We start from the raw sequence: 21,256 nt of genomic DNA on the forward strand, positions 1-21,256 counted from the left end.
TGTGCCGGACCCTGCTGGACACTGGGGAGGGCTGGGACAAACCCTCAGGCTTTGGAGGAGCAGCAGGAGGGTCTCACAGAGAGCTGGGTGGGAGCAGCCAGCCCAGGCAGCACATCCCAGCCCAGCTTGCAGCTGCCTGCCCAGCTGAGGGTGTCCTGGCTGCCCATGGATGGCAGCGGGGAGAGCTGGGGCTGGAGGGGATTGAGCAATGGCTCCGTGTCCAGCGTGGGAAGCGCGGTCCCTTCCATCCAGCCCTGCCCTCTCTCCACACGCTGTTCCTGGCTCTCGTTTCTTTGGCAGAAAATTCACATTCTCATCCCCTCTCTCCTCCCCTCGGCTGTGGCAGCTCCTTCCCATCATTTCCCCTCTTCTCTCCTGCCTGTGGGCAGAGGAGACTCGGCTGTGAAAACCATCACCCCAGAGGGAGAGCCGGGAGCTCCAGGAGCTTCTGCTGCTGCCAGAGGACACGGGCAAGGTAAATGTGGGCCCTTTGCTCCAGCTGGGGGGAGAGAAACTGCAGCTGAAACCGAGGGAGCAGCCTCTGCTCCTTGGGAATGGAGGGGGCAGCTGGACTGAGCTTTCCCTGGGAGATTTCCTGAAATTAACCCTGCTTGTGTTTCTGGCTCAGTGAGATTCCTGCTCCAGCATCCCCTCCAAAGGAGGATTTCTGTGGGGCCCTGGCTTTGTCCCTGCTGTGGGCCAGCATTTCCTTCCTTCTGGGGAGCCCGGTGCCTGTCCAGGCTGAGCGAGCTTTCCTGTGCCATGGGATCCACAGGGATCACTGATCCCTGTCCCCTTCCAGGATCACTGATCCCTGTCCCTGCTGGGATCACCCATCCCTGTCCCCTTCCAGGATCACTGATCCCTGTCCCTGCTGGGATCACCCATCTCTGTCCCTGTCCCTGCTGGGATCACCCATCCCTGTCCCTGCTGGGATCACTGATCCCTGTCCCTGTTCCCTGCTGGGATCACTGATCCCTGTCCCTGTTCCCTGCTGGGATCACTGATCCCTGTCCCTGTCCCTGCTGGGATCACCCATCCCTGTCCCTGCTGGGATCACTGATCCCTGTCCCTGCTGGGATTACTGATCCCTGTCCCTGTCCCTGCTGGGATCACTGATCCCTGTCCCTGCTGGGATCACTGATCCCTGTCCCTGCTGGGATCACCCATCCCTGTCCCTGTCCCTGCTGGGATCACCCATCCCTGTCCCTGCTGGGATCACCCATCCCTGTCCCTGCTGGGATCACTGATCCCTGTCCCTGCTGGGATCACCCATCCCTGTCCCTGCTGGGATCACTGATCCCTGTCCCTGCTGGGATCACCCATCCCTGTCCCTGTCCCTGCTGGGATCACTGATCCCTGTCCCTGTCCCTGCTGGGATCACTGATCCCTGTCCCTGTCCCTGCTGGGATCACTGATCCCTGTCCCTGTCCCTGCTGGGATCACTGATCCCTGTCCCTGTCCCTGCTGGGATCACTGATCCCTGTCCCTGTCCCTGCTGGGATCACCCATCCCTGTCCCTGTCCCTGCTGGGATCACCCATCCCTGTCCCTGCTGGGATCACTGATCCCTGTCCCTGTCCCTGCTGGGATCCCTGTCCCTGTCCCTGCTGGGATCACCCATCCCTGTCTCTCACCTGTGACTGCCAAGGAGTTTCCCGCCCCGGGCTCTCCCAGGGGAGCAGGATGGGAGTTATAAAAATCCCTGCATTGTTCCTCTTTGATTTGCCAGAGGGCAGGGATGGATGGGACATTGGGCAGGAATTGTTCCCTGGCAGGGTGGGCAGGCCCTGGCACAGGTGCCCAGAGCAGCTGGGGCTGCCCCTGGATCCCTGGCAGTGCCCAAGGCCGGGCTGGACAGGGCTTGGAGCAGTCTGGGATCATGGAAGGTGTCCCTGCCCATGACAGGGGAATGAGATATTTTGTGAGGTCTCTTCCAACCCAAACCAGTGGGGAGTTCTGTGATGCGGCTGAATTCCCTTTTCAGTGTCCCTTTACAGGGAACTCTGAGCAACTCTTTTATATTTGGGTTTTTTATTAATTTATGTAACTTTCTAAACACCTTTAGAAACTGAAATTTCAAACCTGGCCAGAGGAAGCAGTCTCAGGGGCTGGAGGGGGGAGGCAGAGACTGACACAGGAGCCCTGTCCCGTTCCTGGGGGTCTCACCCTCATCCCTTGAGACTTCCAGGCATTTATTTTTCATTCTTGCCTTAAGCCTCTTCGGGGAGGTTCTTTCCAGAGCCCGTACTCTGACCCAGCCCTGTCCTCTCCCTGGGGCTGCTCTTTGGACCATGCTGGGCACAGGTGGCACCAGGAGGTGGCACGGGGCTGGAGGCAGCCAGGTCAGTGTGGGGTGGGGACCCAGGTCCCTGTGGGGGCTCCCCAGAGCCTGCACACAACAGGGGGGGCTCCCCAGAGCTCTGGGAGAGGAGCTGGGGTGGCCGGGGTGTGTCCATGGGCTGTGCTCCAGCCTGAGCCTGGGGCGAGGGGCTTCGGCAACCCTGGCCACGTGCAGCTCTTTATGAGTTAAAGGGGATAAATCACAGAATTGTGGAATTGCTTGGCTTTGGGAGGGTCCTTAAAGCTCATCTCCTCCCATGCAGGGACATTTCCTACCAGCCCAGGCTGCTCCAAGTCCTGTCCAACCTGGCCATGGACCTCCAGGGCAGAGCAAACCCAGCTGCTCTGGGCTCCTGTGCCAGGGCCTGTCCACCCCCCAGGAACAATTCCTGACCAATATCAAATCTAAATCTCTTCTCCTGGTGCCTCCAAGGCCTTTGCTCAGGAGGTTGGAGGGAGATGATGTGGCTGGGGCATCTGCAGCCCCCTGGCTCTCTGGAGAGGTGACAGAGGGACAAATGTCCCCTGCAGTTCCTCTCCTAAAGCAGGTCTCACTGCCGTGTGTTCCCTTCACTCAGGTGTGTTCTCCAGAGCGCCTTTGGCTCTGCTCCAGCCCTGGGATGGAGCCCGTGGCCCTGCAGAGCCTGTCCGAGCTGGAGAGGGCCAGTCTGCAGGAACTGGCGCTGTTCAGGCTGCAGGAGAGGCTGCCCGGGGGACACCTCAGCCTGGCCAGAGGTACAGAGCACGGGAGGGGAGGGACAGGAGGGACAGGAGGGGGCAGGAGGGACAGGAGGGGGCAGGAGGGACAGGATGGTACAGGAGGGACAGGATGGGAGAGGATGGGAGAGGATGGGAGAGGATGGGACAGGAGGGGACAGGAGGGGGCAGGAGGGACAGGATGGACAGAATGGTACAGGAGGGACAGGATGGGACAGGAGGGACAGGATGGACAGGATGGTACAGGAGGGACAGGATGGGAGAGGAGGGGGCAGGAGGGACAGGATGGACAGAATGGTACAGGAGGGACAGGATGGGACAGGATTGGACAGGAGGGGACAGGAGGGACAGGAGGCTCCTGAACCATTCCTTCACGCTGCTCCCCCCGCGCCCCAGCCTGGGATGATGGATATGGAAAGACATTAGTGACACATTCTGGTCTGATTTATTTCTCATTCCTGCTTTATTCTGAGCCCCAAAGGCCTGAGCAGCCCGTGGTTTGCGTGTCCACAGCAGTGTGAGAACGTGACCCTCCAAGCCCCAGTCCAGATGTGACAACTTGGGATGGTCCCAGCGCCCTTGGGCTGGATGGGATTTGGATCCATGTCCAGCACTAAGTCCCCATGCTGGAAAGGGGCTCATGGGAGAGTGGATAATGCCCTGGGATATTTAAGGGTGGATAAATTTAGGAGCTCCACAGGAACTGAGCACAGAGGCCCTGTCAGGGTTCCCAGGGCTGCCTGTGTCCCCCATCAGCAAACCCAGGGAGTTGGGGTTCCCAGACTCCTTCCCACATTCACTTCTCACCCTCTTGATGTGCCTCCTCTGCCCTGGGCCATCCCAGCAGGGCAGGGGCTGGGGGTGCAGAGGGAGCTTGGGGGTCTCCAGCCCCCCTCCAGCACCCCAGGGCAGGATGGAGACCCCAGGTGTGTGGGATCCTCTTCCCCAGTGCCCAGCCTCACACTGAGCCTCACCGAGTGCTTCAGGTCACACCCACCTTTGCTTTCCCATCTTAACATCCCAGAGACTTCGTGCCATGAAATGGCTTCATGAGGAGTCCAGCACAGCTCCCCTCTCCTCCCCAGAGCTCCCAGTTGCTCCAGGGCTGCAGCACCAGTCCCTGGAGGGCTTTGACCACAAACATCCTGATTCCTTTTTTATTTTGTTTTATTTTGGACTCTTGTGATCCCCCTTGCAGCGACACCCTGCAGCAGCAGCCCCTCTAGGGACCAGGGCAGTGCCAAAAAAAACCCCAAACCCCAATATTTCCTTCCTGCTTGGTCAGTGTGCTGCTGGATAATTTGTGTTGGCTTCTACACTCATGTTCCTCATTCCAGCTGTCAGAGCTTTCCTCTAAGCCTTACAAAATAACCCAAACAAGCAGAGAGAAGCTATTCCTAGGGAGAGAATTCCTCAGGAATGAGGAGTATGAGCCAGAGTAGGGTGATGTGTCCTGGAAGGATTAGGGTGGGCAGGGGGTGAATTCTCAGTTCACTGCTGCTGGATGTGTGAGTGGGAGTCCTCCAGAGCAGGGTGGCATTTGTGGTGCTGTTTGGTACAACTTTTCACATCTGTGCTCCATAAAACCTTCCCAAAGGCCTTTCTGGGCCTCACTGCTCGTGTGGAGCCAGGGGGTCCCTCCACCCGTTCCCCTGGGGAGGACAGAGCCCTTCTCTGGGAATGTCCCCAGGCAGTGATGTCCATCTCCAGATCAGTTCCAGGCAGTGATGTCCATCTCCAGAGCTGCTCCAGGCAGTGATGTCCATCTCCAGAGCTGCTCCAGGCAGTGATGTCCATCTCCAGATCAGTTCCAGGCAGTGATGTCCATCTCCAGAGCTGCTCCAGGCAGTGATGTCCATCTCCAGATCAGTTCCAGTCAGTGATGTCCATCTCCAGATCAGTTCCAGGCAGTGATGTCCATCTCCAGAGCTGTCCCCAGACAGTGATGTCCATCTCCAGGGCTGCTCCCTGGGCAGCTCTGCATCCCCCAGGGACTCCTGGATCCCCCAGGGACTCCTGGATCCCCCAGGGACTCCTGGATCCCCCAGGGCCGTGGCTGTCACTGCAGTGTCCCCTGGCTGGTGGCTGCAGAGGGACAGGGAGCCTGTGCTGAACCAGCCCCAGGATCTGGTGCTGAACCTTCCCCTTCTCTTCTCCTCCCAGATGGCTCCAAAGGCATTAAATCCATCCGGCAGAAGCTGGAGAGCTTCTCCAAGGAGAGGAAAGGTGAGCAGCCTCCCTTTTGCCTGGCCTTTGGTCCCTGGGTGGTTTTTGCAGGGGTGGGTGGGAGGTGCCCAAGCCCAGCAGGACTCCTCATCCCAGGTTGTTCTGCTGTTTTTGGAATTCTCCACGGTTATGGAGCCTGGAAGGCATGGACAGGTGTGTGGAATACCTGGAAAGTGAAATGCATTTTCAAGGTGAACACCTGGAAATGTGTCCAGCTGCCTGTTTTTCCCCAACCCCGCTGCTCCCAGTTGTGTTTTATCGTCCCTTGGAGGAGCTCAGTGCCAGCCCTGGGGCACACAGAGCCCTGGAGCAGAGCCAGGTGGGAATGAGCTCCCCCACACCAGCACAAACCCTGCTCAGGGAGACTCCTGACATCAATGCCTCAGGTTCTACTGAAAGGGTTTGTGGTAAAACCCCAGGGCAGTGCAAGGCTGGGGGTGAGGAGAGCCCTCCTTGCCAGGGGGATGGAGAGGGGCAATTATCTGGGGAAAATACCACTAAGGGCAGGAGTTTTGTTGAGCAGATGTAGCTGAGGCAAACCCTGTAGAAAATGGGAGGTTAGAACTTGGGGAGGATCTTTCAGTGATTTTTGAAGCTGTTGCTTCACAGATGCCACAGCATCTTCGTGGGGCTGCAGCCAGTTAAAGGAAGGAAAGAAACTCCAGGAGAAACTGGGACAGGCTCCCACAAGCAGGCTGCAGGAGAGCAGTCCCCTGTGTCCCCTTCCTCTCTCCCAGCAGCACCCCATTTCCCACAGTGTGCCCTTTGGCACCCAGGCTCCCAGCACACCTCTCCTGCTCTCCAGGAGCAGCTCCCTGTGCCTTTCCCGGCTCCTGGGGGCAGGAACCCGAGCACAGCAGCTCCCCCAGCCTGTCCCTGGCTCCGGTGTCTCCCCAGACTGCTCTCCCCACACCTTTGGGGTGCCGCTGTGCCAGGTCATCGCCCAGGACCGCGCGTGCCGGCAGCTGCAGGAGGCCGTGGGCAGGAGCCGCCGGCTGTGCCTGCAGGTGGAGGCCACGGTGACGAGGTTCCGTGCTCAGAGGCACAGGAGGATGGGGATGGGGATGGGCAGCAGCTGCATCCCAGCACCCCACGGCAGCTTCCCAGAGGAGCCGCTCTCCCCGGCTCTCCCGGACAAGAGCTCCTGGAGCCAGCGCAGGGTATGGGCCCCAAAATGGGCTGGGGCGGTGCTGTGGGATGGGGAAGTGGGAATTCAGCAATAAATGGGATTTCCCAGGGTGTTTTCTTGTGGCTGGGTCGGTCCCGGTCTGTCCTCAGGGAAATGGTCCCTGAGGATGGTGAGGAGTGGGAGCATCCTCAGCAGGGTGACATTTAAGGGTCCAGAGGGCAGGGCTGGATGGGATTTTGGGCAGGAATTGTTCCCCATGAGGGAGGTGAGGCCCTGGCACAGGTGCCCAGAGCAGCTGTGGATCCCTGGATCCCTGGCAGTGCCCAGGGTTGGACACTGGGGCTGGGAGCAGCTTGGGGCAGTGGGAGGTGTCCCTGCCATGGCTGGGGTGGCTCTGGCTGCTGCCCTGTCCCAGAAAGCCATCAGTGATGGATCTGTGGGGTCATTCCTGGCACCTGCAAACTCCCTGTGCCCCATGGCAGGGAGCCATGTCCGTGGATTCCATCACGGACCTGAGTGACAACGCGTCCGAGCTGCTGGAGGCCCTGCAGCTCTCACACCCCCACGAGCTGGACCCCTGCAGGAGCCGCGCCAAGAAGAAGCAGCTGAGCCTGAACCCCATCACCTGGCAGGTGCCACGGATCGTGGACAGGTGCTGCACACACCTGGAGACCCACGGTAAGGGCTGGAAAAGCTCCCAGGACATCCTGGCCACCCCAAGGTGGGAGGAGGCACCCTTGGGTTTAATGGAACCGTGGGACTCACCAAAGGTTGGACTCGATGCTCTTGGAGGTGTTTCCCAACCTGAACGATTCTGTGAGTCCTGGGCCAGGGCAGCTCCCAAAAAACCTCCTGTGGAGAGTGCTCTGGCTTGGTGCAGCACCAGAGGGGAATGTGAGTGAGGAGGGAATGTGAGTGAGGAGGGAATGTGAGTGAGGATGGAATGTGAGTGAGGATGGAATGTGAGTGAGGAGGGAATGTGAGTGAGGAGGGAATGTGAGTGAGGAGGGAATGTGAGTGAGGAGGGAATGTGAGTGAGGAGGAGGGAATGTGAGTGAGGAGGGAATGTCCGTGAGGAGGGAATGTCCGTGAGGAGGGAATGTCCGTGAGGAGGGAATGTCAGTGAGTTGGGAATGTCAGTGAGTTGGGAATGTCAGTGAGTTGGGAATGTCCGTGAGTTGGGAATGTTCCTGAGGAGGGAATGTCCACAGCCTTTCCTTTTCCTCCTGCCTGGAGAAGGGCCAGGCAAGCAGGAGCAGCCCTAGCAGGGGAGGCAGGGAGCTGTGGGAATTCCCAGCACTGACCTGTCTGTCCCGCAGGGCTCCAAACTGTCGGCATCTTCCGTGTGGGGAGCTCCAGGAAAAGAGTCCAGCAGGTAAAAGGGGACATTCCCTGCAGCCTCTGGCTGAGCCTTGCCAGGGCTGGTGTTGGTGGGGATGGAAAGAGCTGACATTGGTGTGGAGAGGTCTCTTCAGACTCAAACTGACTTTGGTTTTCATCCTTCCCCTTTCTTCCATCTCCAAGCTGAGGGAGGAGTTTGATCAAGGGCTGGATGTTTTCTTGGATGAGCATCAGAGTGTTCATGATGTGGCTGCCCTGCTCAAGGAGTTTCTCCGGGATATGCCCGATTCCCTGATTCCCAGAGAGCTCTACGGAGCCTTCCTGAGCACAGCCAGTGAGCACCTGTGGGGCAGAGCCTGCACAGCAGGGCCTGTGCTGGGGGCACCCCAGATCCCCTGGGCACCCCTCACTTGGGCATGCTGGGATGTGACACCCAGGGCTGGCCAGCCTGACCTTGGACACTGCTGGGAACGGGGCCTTCCTCAGCACCCTCCAGAGCCCCCGGAGAGGGATGGGATGGGATAATGGGATCCATGGGATGGGATCCATGGGATGGGATGGGATCCATGGGATGGGATCCATGGGATGGGATCCATGGGATGGGATGGGATCCATGGGATGGGATCCATGGGATGGGATCCATGGGATGGGATCCATGGGATGGGATGGGATCCATGGGATGGGATGGGATGGGATCCATGGGATCCATGGGATGGGTGTTGTGCTCCCTGGTGCTGCCATGTGCAGTTACTGTAACCTGGGGTTTTTCTGGGGGTTTTGTTTGATTTCTTTGGAACTGGATTACAAAAAACCCTCTGGTCCAGGACAGTTTTTGGCAGTGGGGCTGTGAAATATCCAACACCCTCGTGGGGTTCTCCATCCCTTGGGATGAGGGGTGGGGCAGCAGCCTGGCTGCCAGCAGAGCTCGTTCCCAAGGGTGAGGAGGAGGAGGAGGAGGAGGAGGAGGGAGCCTGACTCCCAGCTGTGTTCTCCACACAGGCATGGAGGGCCCAGCCCAGCTGGACACGCTGCAGCTGCTGCTGTTCCTGCTGCCCCCGTGTCACAGTGACACCCTGCTCCGGCTCCTGCGCTTCCTGGCCCGGGTGGCCCAGCACGCCCAGAGCTCCTGGGACCCCGAGGGCCGCGAGGTGAGGCTGAACAAATCCTCGGGCTTCAGGGAAAACCAAATCCTTCAGGGAATCCTGGGATCGTTGTGGTTGGCAAAGGCAGGAGGGTGAGGCAGGTGGGGATGGGATGAGTGTGTGGCTCCAGCACCTCAAACTCTTCGTGCTGGCCCTGCCACCAGCTCAGAGAGGACCAAACTGGTCCAGGAGCAACATCTGGCCCTCACCTCGCCCTCGTGTTCCTGCCCTGGGCGGGCTGAGGACATCCTGGGACATCCCACGCTGCCACATCCACAGCCCACAGGTTCCTTTTGTGCCTCCTTGCAGATCCCTGGGAATAAAATGACAGTGTCAAACCTGGCTACGGTCTTTGGTCCCAACATCCTGCAGAAGGAGAAGCCTGGAGAGAAAGATGCCGGTGCCCTGAACTTTGAGGACAGTGCTGCCATAATCCTGGTGCTCCAGAGGCTGATTGAGCACCACCACTCCCTGTTCATGGTACGTGGGCTCCTCAGGGCAGCTCCCCCAGACCCTCCTTCCCTCTGAACTCTTCTGAGAGCAGCAGGGGAAGGATTTTGTCCCTGTCAGAGATGCACACCTCAGTCTGTGCCCATCCTCTGGGAAGGTTTGGCTCCATCCTCTCTCCACCCTCCCACTGCAGGCAGCAGTGAGAGTCCCCTCGGGATGTGACATTTCAGGTCCCCAAAACAAAAACTTACAGCAATTTTTGGGGTCTGCAGGGAGCAAAGGACTGGGGATAGTGGGGGGAAAGCAGGGGCTGAGATCCTGCAGACCCTGGGGGTGTGTGGGGTGTGACACCAGCATACCGGGTCTGTGACCATGTCCTGGGTCCCTCCTCGGCTCTCTGTGCTCAGCCTGAGCCGGGCGAGTGACGTGGCCGTGTCCCCCCAGGTGTCCCCAGAGATGCAGTGTGACGTGCTGAGGAGGCTGTTCCAGACAGACCCCGATGTCATCGAGTACCTGCTGCGCAGGAAGTTCCCTGACCTGCCGTGAGTGCCCCAGGGGGCTCCGAGGGACACAGGGACGAGTGACAGCACACCCTGCTCATCATCCACACAGCTCCCTGCTCATCATCACACAGCTCCCTGCTCATCATCCACACAGCTCCCTGCTCATCTTCCACACAGCTCCCTGCTCATCTTCCACACAGCTCCCTGCTCATCATCACACAGCTCCCTGCTCATCATCCACACAGCTCCCTGCTCATCATCCACACAGCTCCCTGCTCATCATCCACACAGTCACGGGATCCACAGAAAAACCCTCCACGCTCCATCCTTCCCATCCCTCGGAGCTCCCACGGGGGCTGGAGCTGCAGCTCGAGCCCTTCCCTGCCTGGAAGGACCTCGTGTCCCCTGAGCTGGGACCAGCACACAGTGCAGGAGGGGTTTGTTCCTGGGGCTGGAAGCAGGAAATGGTTGGCAACCGGGGATCCTGGGAAGCAGGAGATGCTCAGGAGCCTTCAGTGGGGCTGGTGACTCCTCAGCAAACAGGAATTGTCCTGTGGGAAGGGTTTTCCTGGACCACAGGTCACTTCCATACCAGTTTGGATGGGGCATGGAGCATCCTGGTCTGCTGGAAGGTGTCCCTGCCCATGGACCAGATGGTCTTCAAAGTCCTTCCAGCCCAAACCCAGGGTTCTGTGATCTCTGTCCAGCTCCTTGTCTGCCTCCACGCTCCTTTTGGGACTGTCTGCAGACGGCAGTCTTTGGGATCCTTGGGATCACTGCTTGAGCCCGTCTGGGAGCACAGAAGGCAGCAGAAACCTTTGCAAACAGCCCTTCTCTCTCATTTTTTGCTCCCTCAGGAGCCCAGATCTCGAGGATGGCGGGGAGGAGCAGGCTCCATCCGCAGTGCCCGGCTGGACACGCAGCCTGGAGCGGGGCTCGGTGTCCTCGGGGCTCTACAGCAGCGTCTCCTTCCTAAACCTGGATGTCGGCACCTAGCGAGCGTCAGGACACCTCCAGGCAGCTTTCCCTGCAGAACCCAGCCCCTGGCTGACTGTGGGGGCAGAGCTGCCCTCGGGGGTCCCCTGCCAGGCTGGCACCCCCCTGCAGGTCCAGCTGCTGCCACGCTCTGGGCACAGCCCTCCTCCTCCTCCTCCTCCTCCTCCTCCTCCTCACGGGGCCTCGGGAATGGATCTCCAGCCCTGGCCCTGCGGGAAATGGAGCTTCCCCTGGGGAGGATAGGCTGGGGGAGCTGGGACTGCTCAGCCTGGAGAGGAGACGGCTCACAGGGACCTTATCCATGGATCCAAGTGCTTCTGGAAGGGCCTGGCTGGCAGGACACTGGGAACGGCTTCCCAGTGCTGGAGGGCACGGCTAGGTGGGATATGCAGAGGAATTCTTCCCTTTTGAGGGCACTGAGGCCCTGCACAGGCAGGGACACCTCCCACTGCACCAGGCTGCTCCAAGCCCCGTCCAGCCTGGTCCTGAACACGTCCTGGGATGGGGCAGCCACAGCAGGGCACTCTTATGGGAAAAAACCCCAGTATTTCTGCAAACAATCTTCCATATTCCAGCACAGCCCTCAGCCTGGTCTGGAGGCACCCAGACCTTCTCCAGTGCTTGGGGCTGGGCTCTGGTCCCTGCCCCGCGCTCGGGATGGGTGGGGAAGCGTTTCCCGTTGGAGCCTGTGCTGTGAGATAGCTGCTGAGACCCCTGGCAGCTGATAAACTCCAGAGAGCAGCAGTGGAGTCTGGAGGAGCAGATAAACGTGGGACACCGTGAGGCTGGGGGGGTTCCAGAGGAACACTCGAGGTCAGCTGTGAAACCAGCGCTGCGTCCAGCCACTGCTCCGGGTGGGATTGCAGCTGCTGCAAGAGCAGCCCCAGCCTTTCCAATCCCTTCCTAGGGTGGAAAAACACTGGCACAGGTCCCCAGAACAGCTGGGGCTGCCCCTGGATCCCTGGCAGTGTCCCAGGCCAGGCTGGATGGGGCTGGGAGCACCTGGGACAGTGGGAGGTGTCCCTGCCATGGCAGGGGTGGGGTGGGATGGGATAATGGGATAATGGGATGGGATAATGGGATGGGATGGAGTTTAAGGTGCCTTCCCAGCCAAGCCGCTCTGGGGTTCCATGATTCTGGGATGTGCAGGGTGCTGACACAGGAGGCCGCTCTTTGCAGGGCAAGTCTTGCTGAATTTCACTTTCCCAGCGCCACAGCGGGCTCCAGGGGGCTCGGGGAGCTCACTGGACAGGGCCGACTCCCTCTGGCTACTACAGAACCACAAAAGTCACCGTCGGGTGTCTATTCCTGGGGCTGTGGATGGGAAATTGCTGGAAACTCCGCTTGAGGGCAGCCTCAAGCCTGGCCACGGCCGCTGGAGCGCACGGAGCTGTCCTATTCTAAATAAACCCCTCGCTGGACCCTGCAGGGCTCATTCGTGGGCTCCCCGTGGCTCTGGAGCCGCTCTGGGGGGGCTGCCCGGCTTCTGGCTTCTGTTCTTGGGGCTTTTGGCTTCTGTTCTCGGGGCTCTGTGCCCTGCAAGCCTTGGGGGTGACCCCAGAAACAGCCGGGAGGGTTCTGGCTCCGTCCTTCCTGAGCCCCAGTGCGGGCACGGGAGGGGCTGCTGCTGGGGAGGCGGTGAATGTTTGGGGGCGGTGGTGAATGTTTGGGGGTGTCTGGGGGTGTCTGATTTGGGGTGGGGAATGTTTGGGGGGGTGGTGAATGTTTGGGGCTGTTTGGGGGTGTTCGGGGCGGTTCGGGGGGTGACCCCGGGCCTGCCCCGGTCCCGCGTGGCCGCTCGGGGGGGGCGGAGCCTCCCGGAGCCCCCGCCCAGCCCCCGGTGCGGGGCCAAAAGCGGCGGGAGCGGAGCGGGAGGAGCCGCCGGGAGCGGAGCGCGGGGAGCCGGTGAGTGCCGAACCGAACCGAACTGAACCGAGCTGAGCCGAACAGAGCCGAGCAGCCGGTGAGTGCCGAACCGAACCGAACTGAACCGAACTGAGCCGAGCCGAGCCGAACCGGGCCGAGCAGCCGGTGAGTGCCGAACCGAACCGAACTGAACCGAGCAGCCGGTGAGTGCCGAACCGAACCGAGCTGAACCGAGCGGAGCCGAGCGGAGCCGAGCAGCCGGTGAGTACCGAAGCGAACCGAAGAGAACCGAAGCGAAGCGAACCGGAGCAGGGCACGCCGCCTCCTCGGAACCCCCGGGAGCGGGATGGTGCCGGGGCTCCCGGGCTGTCCCGGCCGGGAATTGTGCCCATGTCCGCTCGCTCCGTGTCCCAGGCCAGGCTGGCCGCGGCTCGGGACAGCTGGGGACAGTCCGTGCCCATGGCAGGGGTGGCACTGGGTGGGCTCTGAGGTCCCTTCCTGCCCCAACCCCTCTGCATTCCATGGAGCCAGCTCCGAGGGGCTGCGGGAAGGCTGAGCCCCCTTGGAGCCCGGCTCTGCCCGTCCCCAGCCTGGACAGCCCCGGGAGGCTCCTGCCTGCCAGCTGGGGACCACAACACCCCCGTGTTCTCCCAGCCATGGCTGAGGAGCTCGGGGAGCTGCTCAGGGAGTTCGACGAGGTCATGGAGCACTTTGAGCGGGGCCCCGCCAGTCAGTACCAGCAGCACCTGCAGGAGCTGAAGAGGAAAGCGGGACAGAGCGTGTATGACAGCGGCATCGATGAGCTGGAGAGTGAGTCTGGGGCTGGGGAAGGCATCGGTGAGCTGCAGAGTGAGTCTGGGGATGGGGATGGCATTGGTGAGCTGGAGAGTGAGTCTGGGGATGGGGATGGGATGGGGATGGGGATGGGGGAGGATGGTGTCTGCCAGGGTGGGAGCTGTGTGGTTCCTCCATGTGAAACATCCTCCTGCTGATGCTGCCTGACTCATCCCTGCTGGGCTGGATCAGCAGTACGAGGGGATGACCACTGGATACCGGCCCGGGAGCTGCCAACATCTGCCAGGACTCCTTGTGCCAGGCAGGACCATCAGAGGCTGGGGATAACCCAGGTCCCTGTAATAACCCTGGCCTTGTAACTGCGCCCAGACAACCTCTGCTGCTCTTTGACCTGAGAACGAACCTCAGTTCCATTTTTCCAAGCATTCCTAGAAGCAGGGGAGGAGCAGATGGGGTCTCCAAGAGCGTGCCACCTGTGCCATGGGCAAAGTGTTCCCCAGGTGCCTGTGCCCAGGGCCAGGGGCTGATGCTCTGTGTCCTCAGGTGCCAGCACGTCCCCAGGCAGCAGCCTCAGCTCCAGTGAGGAGCACCTCAACACCCCAGCTGACATCTACCCCACCAAAGGTGAGCCCACCCAGAGGGGTTTGCAGGGCTTCCTTCTCAGTGCTGGGCTGGGCTTGGCAATGACAGCCAGCCCTGGATTGGGGGTCCCACCCTACGGAGTGGGAATGAGCCCCCGGTGTCCTGGCAGGAGCCTGGCAGGGACAGAAGTTGGACTGGGATTTTCCCAGTCCAGGCTGGACTGGCTGGGACAGACACAGCTGGAGCTGGAGCTGAGGAACGAGGGTTGGGGGTCTCTCCTCTCCCCAGTGGGAGGGGGAACAGGAAGACCTGACAGTGTTTTTCCCCGCTAGCAAAGCTTGGAGACACGCAGGAGCTGGAGGAGTTCATTGCAGACCTGGATAAAGCCTTGGAGGGTAAGTGCCCAGCCTCTCTCTCCTCCTCCAGATGTTTCCCTCCTGGTGAGAGCCCGGGGGTGTCCCTGGGAGAGGGGGTGATGCTGTGCTGGGCACCTCTGGCATCTGCACCCAGCAGCTCTGGAGAGTTTGGCTCCTCTCCGATGGCTGCTTTGCAGGGGAAACTGAGGCAGAAGCCACTTCCTCCCACAGAGGCCCTGTGTAAGGGCTGGAGGTAGAGAGAACCTGGTTAAAAATAACATTATTACCCCACACAGACTGTGTAAGATACAGCTCTGGTCTCTGTTCCCATCCCTGGTGTCCAAAACGAGGTGCCTGGTGGGAAGTGTTCCTTCACAGGATCTGTGAACGGGGAGGGAGGGAGGGGAGCAGAGCTGCCCCCCTGCCCCAGGTGTCTGCTCTAACCCTGCAGCCTGTCACCATCCCGTGTGTCATCCTGCAGAGATGTGAGCTGTGCTGTGGAGAGGAGCAGCCCCAGCCCCGAGTGTCCCCGGTGCCACCTCTGCTTCTGCACCCCTGGCTGGGGACAGGGACGGGCAGTGGGACGTGGGACGATGGCACAGCCCTGCCAGCGCCAGGAGGGGACAGCTCTGCGTGGGCTCTGGGGACTTTGGGGTGACCTGGACCACTGCTGAAGCCCCCAGAGTGATTCTGGGGAAGATGATCTTGCAGGACATCGGTGTGACCTCGGTGTCCCCCCAGGCCAGGAGGGCCCATCCTTGGTGGCATCTGCCACTGCTGAGCTCTGCTTTGCATGGGGAGCCCCAAGTCGGGCTCCTCTCTGCCCCCCAAGTGCCTCTGCCCCAGCTGCTGCTGTAAATACTGTAAAAATGATGTTTTGTGCTGTACAGAGGGGACGTGGTTCTGGAAACAAGATTTTAAACCTCTGCCTGTGTCTGTCCTTTTCCCTCTGGCAGGGGTGGGAGCAGGGATGCCTGGGCTGCCAGCTGGTGGGATGGGCACTGGAAAAGGGGGAGACCTCAGGGGTGCAAGATCAGCATGCCTGGCTAAAGGGGAACGTGAGAAACCCCTTGTCCTCCGTCCCCCTTGGGAGAGCTGCAGTCCCTCCCTTTCTGCACCTGCAGGGTGGGTGGGCATCATCCTGCAGGGTGGGTGGGCATCATCCTGCAGGGTGGGTGGGCATCATCCTGCCGGGGTGAGTGGGCATCATCCTGCGGGGCTGGGTGGGCATCATCCTGCGGGGCTGGGTGGGCATCATCCTGCCGGGGTGGGTGGTCCTGCTCCGGGGTGCTGCTCCCAAAGGAGCTGCTCTGCTGCCCCTTCCCCCGGCCATTGCTGCTGCCAGCAGCCCAGGAACAAGGCCCAGGGCTGGAGGTTTTCAGCCCACTGCCAGGCTGAGCTCTCAGTGAGCTTTGGCCGGGATGGGATGATGGATGATGATTCCCCTCCGGGAGTTTCCCGTGCCGGGGAGCGCGGGGGTGGCAGAGGAGGAAGCTGTGGCTCTGCTCATCCTCCTCTCTCCCTGTGATCCCCACGTGTGTCCGAGCAGGAAATGGGCACTTTCAGTTCTGCCCTGGTCCCTGGAGCGTGGCTGCAGAGCAGGAGGGGGTCAGGGTCCCCTGCCAGCCCCTGGGGTGCCAGGAGGGCTGGGCAGGGCTGGCAGGGGACACCGGGGGCTGCTGCTGTCCCCGTGCTGTGTGATGTGACCACCGATGTCTGTGACAGTCAGAGCCCGAGGGGCAGCCAGGAGCTGGCTGAGAGACTATGTGCCAAGGTGGTGACACTCGGGGTGTCTGTGACACTGAGGGGTGTCTGTGACACTGAGGGGTGTCTGTGACACTGAGGGGTGTCTGTGACACACAGGGGTGTCTGTGACACTGAGGGGTGTCTGTGACACACGGGTGTTTGTGACACACAGGGGTGTCTGTGACACTGAGGGGTGTTTGTGACACTCAGGGGTGTCTGTGACACTCAGGGGTGTTTGTGACACTCAGAGATGTCTGTGACACTCAGGGATGTGTGTGACACTCTGGGTTCTCTGTGACACTCGCGGTGTCTGTGACACTCAGATCTCTGTGACACTCAGGGATCTGCCCGTGACGCTCTGTGGGGACACACAGCCCCCATCACTGGGGCCAGGGCGGTGTGGGGACTGTCCCCACTGTGCTGGTGGCACTGTGTCACCTGTGGTTTTCCCGAGTCCCTGCACTCAGCGTTCTGCCCTCGCTGCCTTGCTCTGGCTCTGGTGTTTGTTCCACCCCCAGCACCCCCAGCTCCTCCTCAGCCTGTGTGGAAGGGGCTTTTAAAAACCTGCCTGGGTCCTGACTCGGGCTGTCACTGTCCCCAGGTCCCACCCCCACGGCAGTGGCAAATGTTGCCAAGCTACAGAAATAAATATTTTCCAGCCCCAGATGTGCTGAGGCCGATAACCCCCGCAGGCACAGCCCAGCTCTGGTGCTGCTCTGGGGCTTTGTTTGTTTTGGGGGTTGCCAGGAGCAGGTTGGGGTCACCCCGGGCTCCTCCAGCCCCTCGGGATGGGTGGGTGGGAGCTGCCCCCATCCCATCAGCACACCCAGAGCCACCAGACCTCAGCATCTGCTCGGCCTGGGGGTTCAGGGGGTGTCTGGGGACAGTGCCAGCTCTGTGTGTGGTGACACAGCCCCTAATGCCAGCCCTGTCCTGCCACCCTGGACCTGAACCTCCCTGCTGGGCTTCCCAGGGCAATGGTGGAACCCCCAGCCCTGGAAATAGTAAAAAACCGTGTGGATGTGGCATTTGGGGACAGGGATTAACGGAGGCTTTGGCTGTGCTGGGGAACAGCCGGGCTCGATGGTGTTGGAGGGCTTTTCCCACCTGAAGGATCCCATGACTCTGTGGTTCCTGCACATTGCTGGAGCAGCTCCCTTTGAGCACAAGGGCTCTTCTGTGGGGACAGGGGTGATTTTTTCCCCTGGAAACCCCAGCAGAGCTTGGGGACACACCAGAGTGGCGCTGAGATGGAGGCTGTGACATCCACAGACCCGCGGAGGGGCAGCTGTCCAAGGGCAGCCTTACGGGAACCCCGACCTTGCTCCCACAATCCTGGGGATATAACGCTGAGGGGGTGGGGGATCTGTGGGTTACAGGGTCCGTGGGTCAGAGGGTCTGTGGGTCACAGGGTCCGTGGGTCAGAGGGTCTGTGGGTCACAGGGTCCGTGGGTCAGAGGGTCTGCGGGTCACAGGCTCTGTGGGTTACAGGTTCCATGGGTCACAGGCTCCGTGGGTCACAGGCTCTGTGGGTCACAGGCTCTGTGGGTTACAGGGTCCATGGGTCACAGGCTCTGTGGGTTACAGGGTCCATGGGTCACAGGCTCTGTGGGTCACAGGCTCTGTGGGTTACAGGTTCCGTGGGTCACAGGGTCCATGGGTTACAGGCTCTGTGGGTCAGAGGCTCCGTGGGTCACAGGCTCTGTGGGTTACAGGGTCCATGGGTCACAGGCTCTGTGGGTCACAGGGTCCATGGGTTACAGGGTTACCGCGTCCATGGGTTACAGGCTCTGCGTGTCCCTGCACGTGCCCTGGAGGTGCTGTAAAATCAATCACGGTGAACACGCACGTCCTGCAATACAGGCAGTTCCTCCCCAGGGTCCTGCTCCCCACAGCAGGAAAAGCATCCAAGGCAGCCCTGGCCAGGCTGCAGTGGGGCTGTGCTGCTGCTCAAGGCCACCAGCGAGGCTGTCCCTGCTCCCTGCTGCTGTCCCCAAGGGCCCCGAGCGTTCTCTCAGAGGCGGCGCTCAGGTGAGAAGTGGGGAGCGAGGGGGATAAACCAGCACCAGCCTGCAGCTGCTCCCACAGCCCCACAGCCCCACAGCCCCACAGCCCCACAGCCCCAGCTCTTGCACAGCCCCACAGCCCCACAGCCCCAGCTCTTCCACAGCCCCACAGCCCCAGCTCTTCCACAGCCCCAGCTCTTCCACAGCCCCACAGCCCCACAGCCCTGGCCCCACAGCCCCACAGCCCCACAGCCCCACAGCCCCAGCTCTTCCACAGCCCACAGGGAGCCAGTGCTGGGTCTCCAGTGAGCTCCTTTTCCCAGGAAAAAGGGATGGAGGATTGCATCCCCCAAGGCAGGACCATGTGCGTGCTGGGGGGCTGGTGGAGCTGGAACAGCTCCTCACCCTGCCCAGGTGTGACGTTGCTCCCACCTGGGAGGATCCCCCCAGCCCCTGAGGGGGCAGGAAGGTCACCAGAGTTCCCCTAAAAGAAGTCGTTGCCGCTCTGAATTTTGGAGAGGAACCTCAGCTCTCTGGGGAGGGAAGTCCCCAGACAGTCTGGGGGTGGTGGTGGAAGAGGCTGTAACTATTTTGGGAGACAGACTAACCCCAGGGATGTCACAGGCTTTCCTGTAAAGCTCCCTCACATATTTTTATGGAATCCCAGAATGGTTTGGGGTTAAAAGGGGCCTTAAAGCCCTTCTTGTTCCACCCCAGCCATGGCAGGGTCACCTCCCACTGTCCCAGGTGCTCCAGCCCCAATGTCCAACATGGCCTTGGACACTTCCAGGGATCCAGGGGCAGCCCCAGCTGCTCTGGGCACCTGTGCCAGGGCCTGCCCACCCTGCCAGGGAACAATTCCTGCCCCAAATCCCATCCAGCCCTGACCTCTGGCACTGGAAGCCATTCCCTGTGTCCTGTCCCTCCATCCCTTGTCCCCAGTCCCTCTCCAGCTCTTCTGGAGCCCCTTTAGGCTCTGGAAGGGGCTCTGAGCTCTCCCTGGAACTTCCTTTTCTCCAGGTGAGCAGTCCCAGCTCTCCCAGCCTGGCTCCAGCTCCTTTGGGGCATGGAGGGATTATTCCACCTTTACAGGAAAGGGAGGATTTGGGCCCTTTTGGGTTTGCCAGGGGTTGGGGCTGCACCCCAGGGCTGGGAGGATCCCCAGCAGTGCTGGGACTCCACCGGTCCCCGTGGGACAGGAGGGTTCCCGGGGATCCCAGCCCCCAGGGATGAAGGAGATGATCTCCCCCGTCCCTGGTGAGGTGCAGAGCGTGGCCGCTGATCAGGGTTTGGTGTTTGTCCCTCCGGCCGCTGCTCCCCGCTCAGCCTGTGACTTCACCTCGCAGCTATCCAAAGAGACAATGCCCGGCATCCTGTCCCCTGGTGTCCCCCCTGCCCGCTCACTTCCCGGGATTGTTCTGCTCCCTGGCCGGGCCTGCCTGTGCTGTCCCCCGGGAGTGCTCAGGGATGAGCCACACGTGCTCATCCATCCCCGTGGAGCTCTGCTGGGGCACGGAACAGTCATCCCATCCCTGAGCTGGCACCTTCTGCTCTGTCAGGAGCTGTCCTGGCAGCTCCAGCCCTGCTCTCATCCCGGACAGAACCTTCTTCTGCCAGTTCTGAGCTCAGGGAGCTGGACCCTGCTGGATCAGTGCCGTTAACCTCAGAACGGAGCTGTTTAATCCAGCAGCAGCAGAATCCAGCCCTGTGCCACCATTCCCTGGCTCCGAGCCCCCATTCCAGCAGGGACTGAGCCTGCAAACACCCTCCTTGCCCTAATCCCTGATTTCTGTGCCCAGGGGCCAGCAGCTTGCTCCAGCAGCGATCTTTGGACCTGGAATATCTGCTTGTTCCCGGGCAATTCTCTGTTCTGGGAGCACAGTGCCCAGCCATGCTCCTTCCTCGCTGTGTCCCTCCATGTCCTGCCTGCCCAAACGCTGTTGGGAATGTTTAGATTGTAAAGTTCAGCGCTTTTCCCATCTGGCTCTGATATTTACTCTTTTTAGGGATGTGTTCATAGAATCCAAGGCTAGTTTGGGTTGGGAGGGACCTTAAAGATCCCATCCCTGCCATGGCAGGGACACCTTCCACTGTCCCAGGTGCTCCAGCCCCATCCAGCCTGGCCTTGGGCACTGCCAGGGATCCAGGGGCAGCCCCAGCTGCTCTGGGCACCTGTGCCAGGGGCTGCCCACCCTGCCAGGGGAGGATTTCTTCCCAATATCCCACCTGCCCTTGCCCTCTGTCTGTTTGAAGCCATTCCTGGCTTGTCCTGGGAAGGGGAGGAGCAGCAGGGAAAGCAGCTCCTCTCCCCTGGGTGCCCTCTCCAAGGGGGGTTCTGTGGGGATCCAGAGCGGATCAGAGCACTCAGGGATGGCTCCTGGAGCACTCAGGGATGGTTCCTGGAGCACCCAGTGCTTTGGGCTGGGTTCTGCTGGGACCAGGTGGGTGGGAGATGAGGATCTGCCGCAGCAGTCGAGGCAGAGGGCAGTGGGCTCACCCTGGAATGATGCCAAGGGCCTGTGCAGGGAGCTGGGGGGACACTGGATGCTCCCAGCTCCCCCTGGCCACGTGTTTCCAGCTTGTGCTATTTCAGGACTTCCTGTTTCCCTCAGCAGAGTGCATTCCCGGCAGGCTGGGACCAGCCTGGGGCTGTCCCCGGCTCCACATCCAGCCAGGGGGATTTGTTCTTCCTTCTGGTGGTGCTCCCGAGCGTGGAAAACAATGGGCAGGAAGCTGGGATGGGGTCTGTGTTCCTCCCCCATGGAGCAGACCCGGCTGGGGGAGCTGGGGGGCACAAAAGGAGGCTCAGGAGGGAGCTCAGGAGGGACCTCTCCTCCTTCTCCTTCTTCTCCTTCTCCTTCTCCTTCTCCTTCTCCTTCTCCTTCTCCTTCTCCTTCTCCTTCTCCTTCTCCCAGGTAACAACTGGTAGGACAAATGGAAATCCCTCAAATTGTGCCAGGGGAGTTTGAGGTTGGATATTGGGAAAATTCCTCCATGGAAAGGGCTGTGCAGCCCTGGCACATCCCTGGAGGGAGTGAACAGCCTTGTGGCACTTGGGG

The 21,256-nt window shown here is 60.8% G+C and overlaps 2 protein-coding genes across 5 annotated transcripts; both read left to right on the top strand.

Moving 5' to 3' along the window:
- The first annotated feature begins 122 nt into the window (after positions 1–122).
- On the top strand, positions 123–10,846 carry ARHGAP36 (Rho GTPase activating protein 36). 2 transcript variants are annotated; one of them, XM_058847582.1, is made up of 12 exons: positions 123–475; positions 2,218–2,344; positions 2,921–3,077; positions 5,223–5,285; positions 6,183–6,445; positions 6,897–7,092; positions 7,734–7,789; positions 7,939–8,089; positions 8,755–8,903; positions 9,207–9,377; positions 9,792–9,889; positions 10,708–10,846. In XM_058847582.1, exons 2-12 carry the CDS (start codon positions 2,294–2,296, stop codon positions 10,844–10,846), a joined length of 1,494 nt encoding a protein of 497 aa, XP_058703565.1. In that variant the 5' UTR covers positions 123–475; positions 2,218–2,293. The 2 variants fall into 2 exon arrangements, with proteins under 2 accessions (XP_058703565.1, XP_058703566.1); XM_058847583.1 differs by lacking the exon at positions 2,218–2,344 and having other exon boundaries at positions 126–475.
- A 1,736-nt stretch (positions 10,847–12,582) lies between these two features.
- Positions 12,583–15,371, top strand: LOC131583482 (regulator of cell cycle RGCC-like). 3 transcript variants are annotated; one of them, XM_058847626.1, is made up of 6 exons: positions 12,584–12,904; positions 12,953–12,973; positions 13,367–13,522; positions 14,051–14,131; positions 14,422–14,484; positions 14,927–15,371. In XM_058847626.1, the coding sequence occupies exons 3-6, from the start codon at positions 13,369–13,371 to the stop codon at positions 14,932–14,934; spliced, it is 306 nt and encodes a 101-aa protein (XP_058703609.1). In that variant the 5' UTR covers positions 12,584–12,904; positions 12,953–12,973; positions 13,367–13,368; the 3' UTR covers positions 14,935–15,371. The 3 variants fall into 3 exon arrangements, with proteins under 3 accessions (XP_058703611.1, XP_058703609.1, XP_058703610.1); XM_058847627.1 differs by having other exon boundaries at positions 12,584–12,836; XM_058847628.1 differs by lacking the exon at positions 12,953–12,973 and having other exon boundaries at positions 12,583–12,809.
- Positions 15,372–21,256: the final 5,885 nt, after the last annotated feature.

This window comes from Poecile atricapillus, chromosome 12, assembly GCF_030490865.1.
Source record: "Poecile atricapillus isolate bPoeAtr1 chromosome 12, bPoeAtr1.hap1, whole genome shotgun sequence".
Lineage (NCBI taxonomy): Eukaryota > Metazoa > Chordata > Aves > Passeriformes > Paridae > Poecile > Poecile atricapillus.

Excerpts from the sequence above, each read along its gene's own strand:
- LOC131583482 (XM_058847628.1), top strand. The coding sequence starts at position 13,369 with ATGGCTGAGGAGCTCGGGGAGCTGCTCAGGGAGTTCGACGAGGTCATG. Across the intron at positions 13,523-14,050 it reads CGGCATCGATGAGCTGGAGA|GTGCCAGCACGTCCCCAGGC; the intron begins GTGAGTCTGGGG and ends CTGTGTCCTCAG. Across the intron at positions 14,132-14,421 it reads TGACATCTACCCCACCAAAG|CAAAGCTTGGAGACACGCAG; the intron begins GTGAGCCCACCC and ends TTTCCCCGCTAG.
- ARHGAP36 (XM_058847582.1), top strand. The coding sequence starts at position 2,294 with ATGCTGGGCACAGGTGGCACCAGGAGGTGGCACGGGGCTGGAGGCAGC. Across the intron at positions 7,093-7,733 it reads CACACACCTGGAGACCCACG|GGCTCCAAACTGTCGGCATC; the intron begins GTAAGGGCTGGA and ends TCTGTCCCGCAG. Across the intron at positions 9,378-9,791 it reads ACCACCACTCCCTGTTCATG|GTGTCCCCAGAGATGCAGTG; the intron begins GTACGTGGGCTC and ends GTGTCCCCCCAG.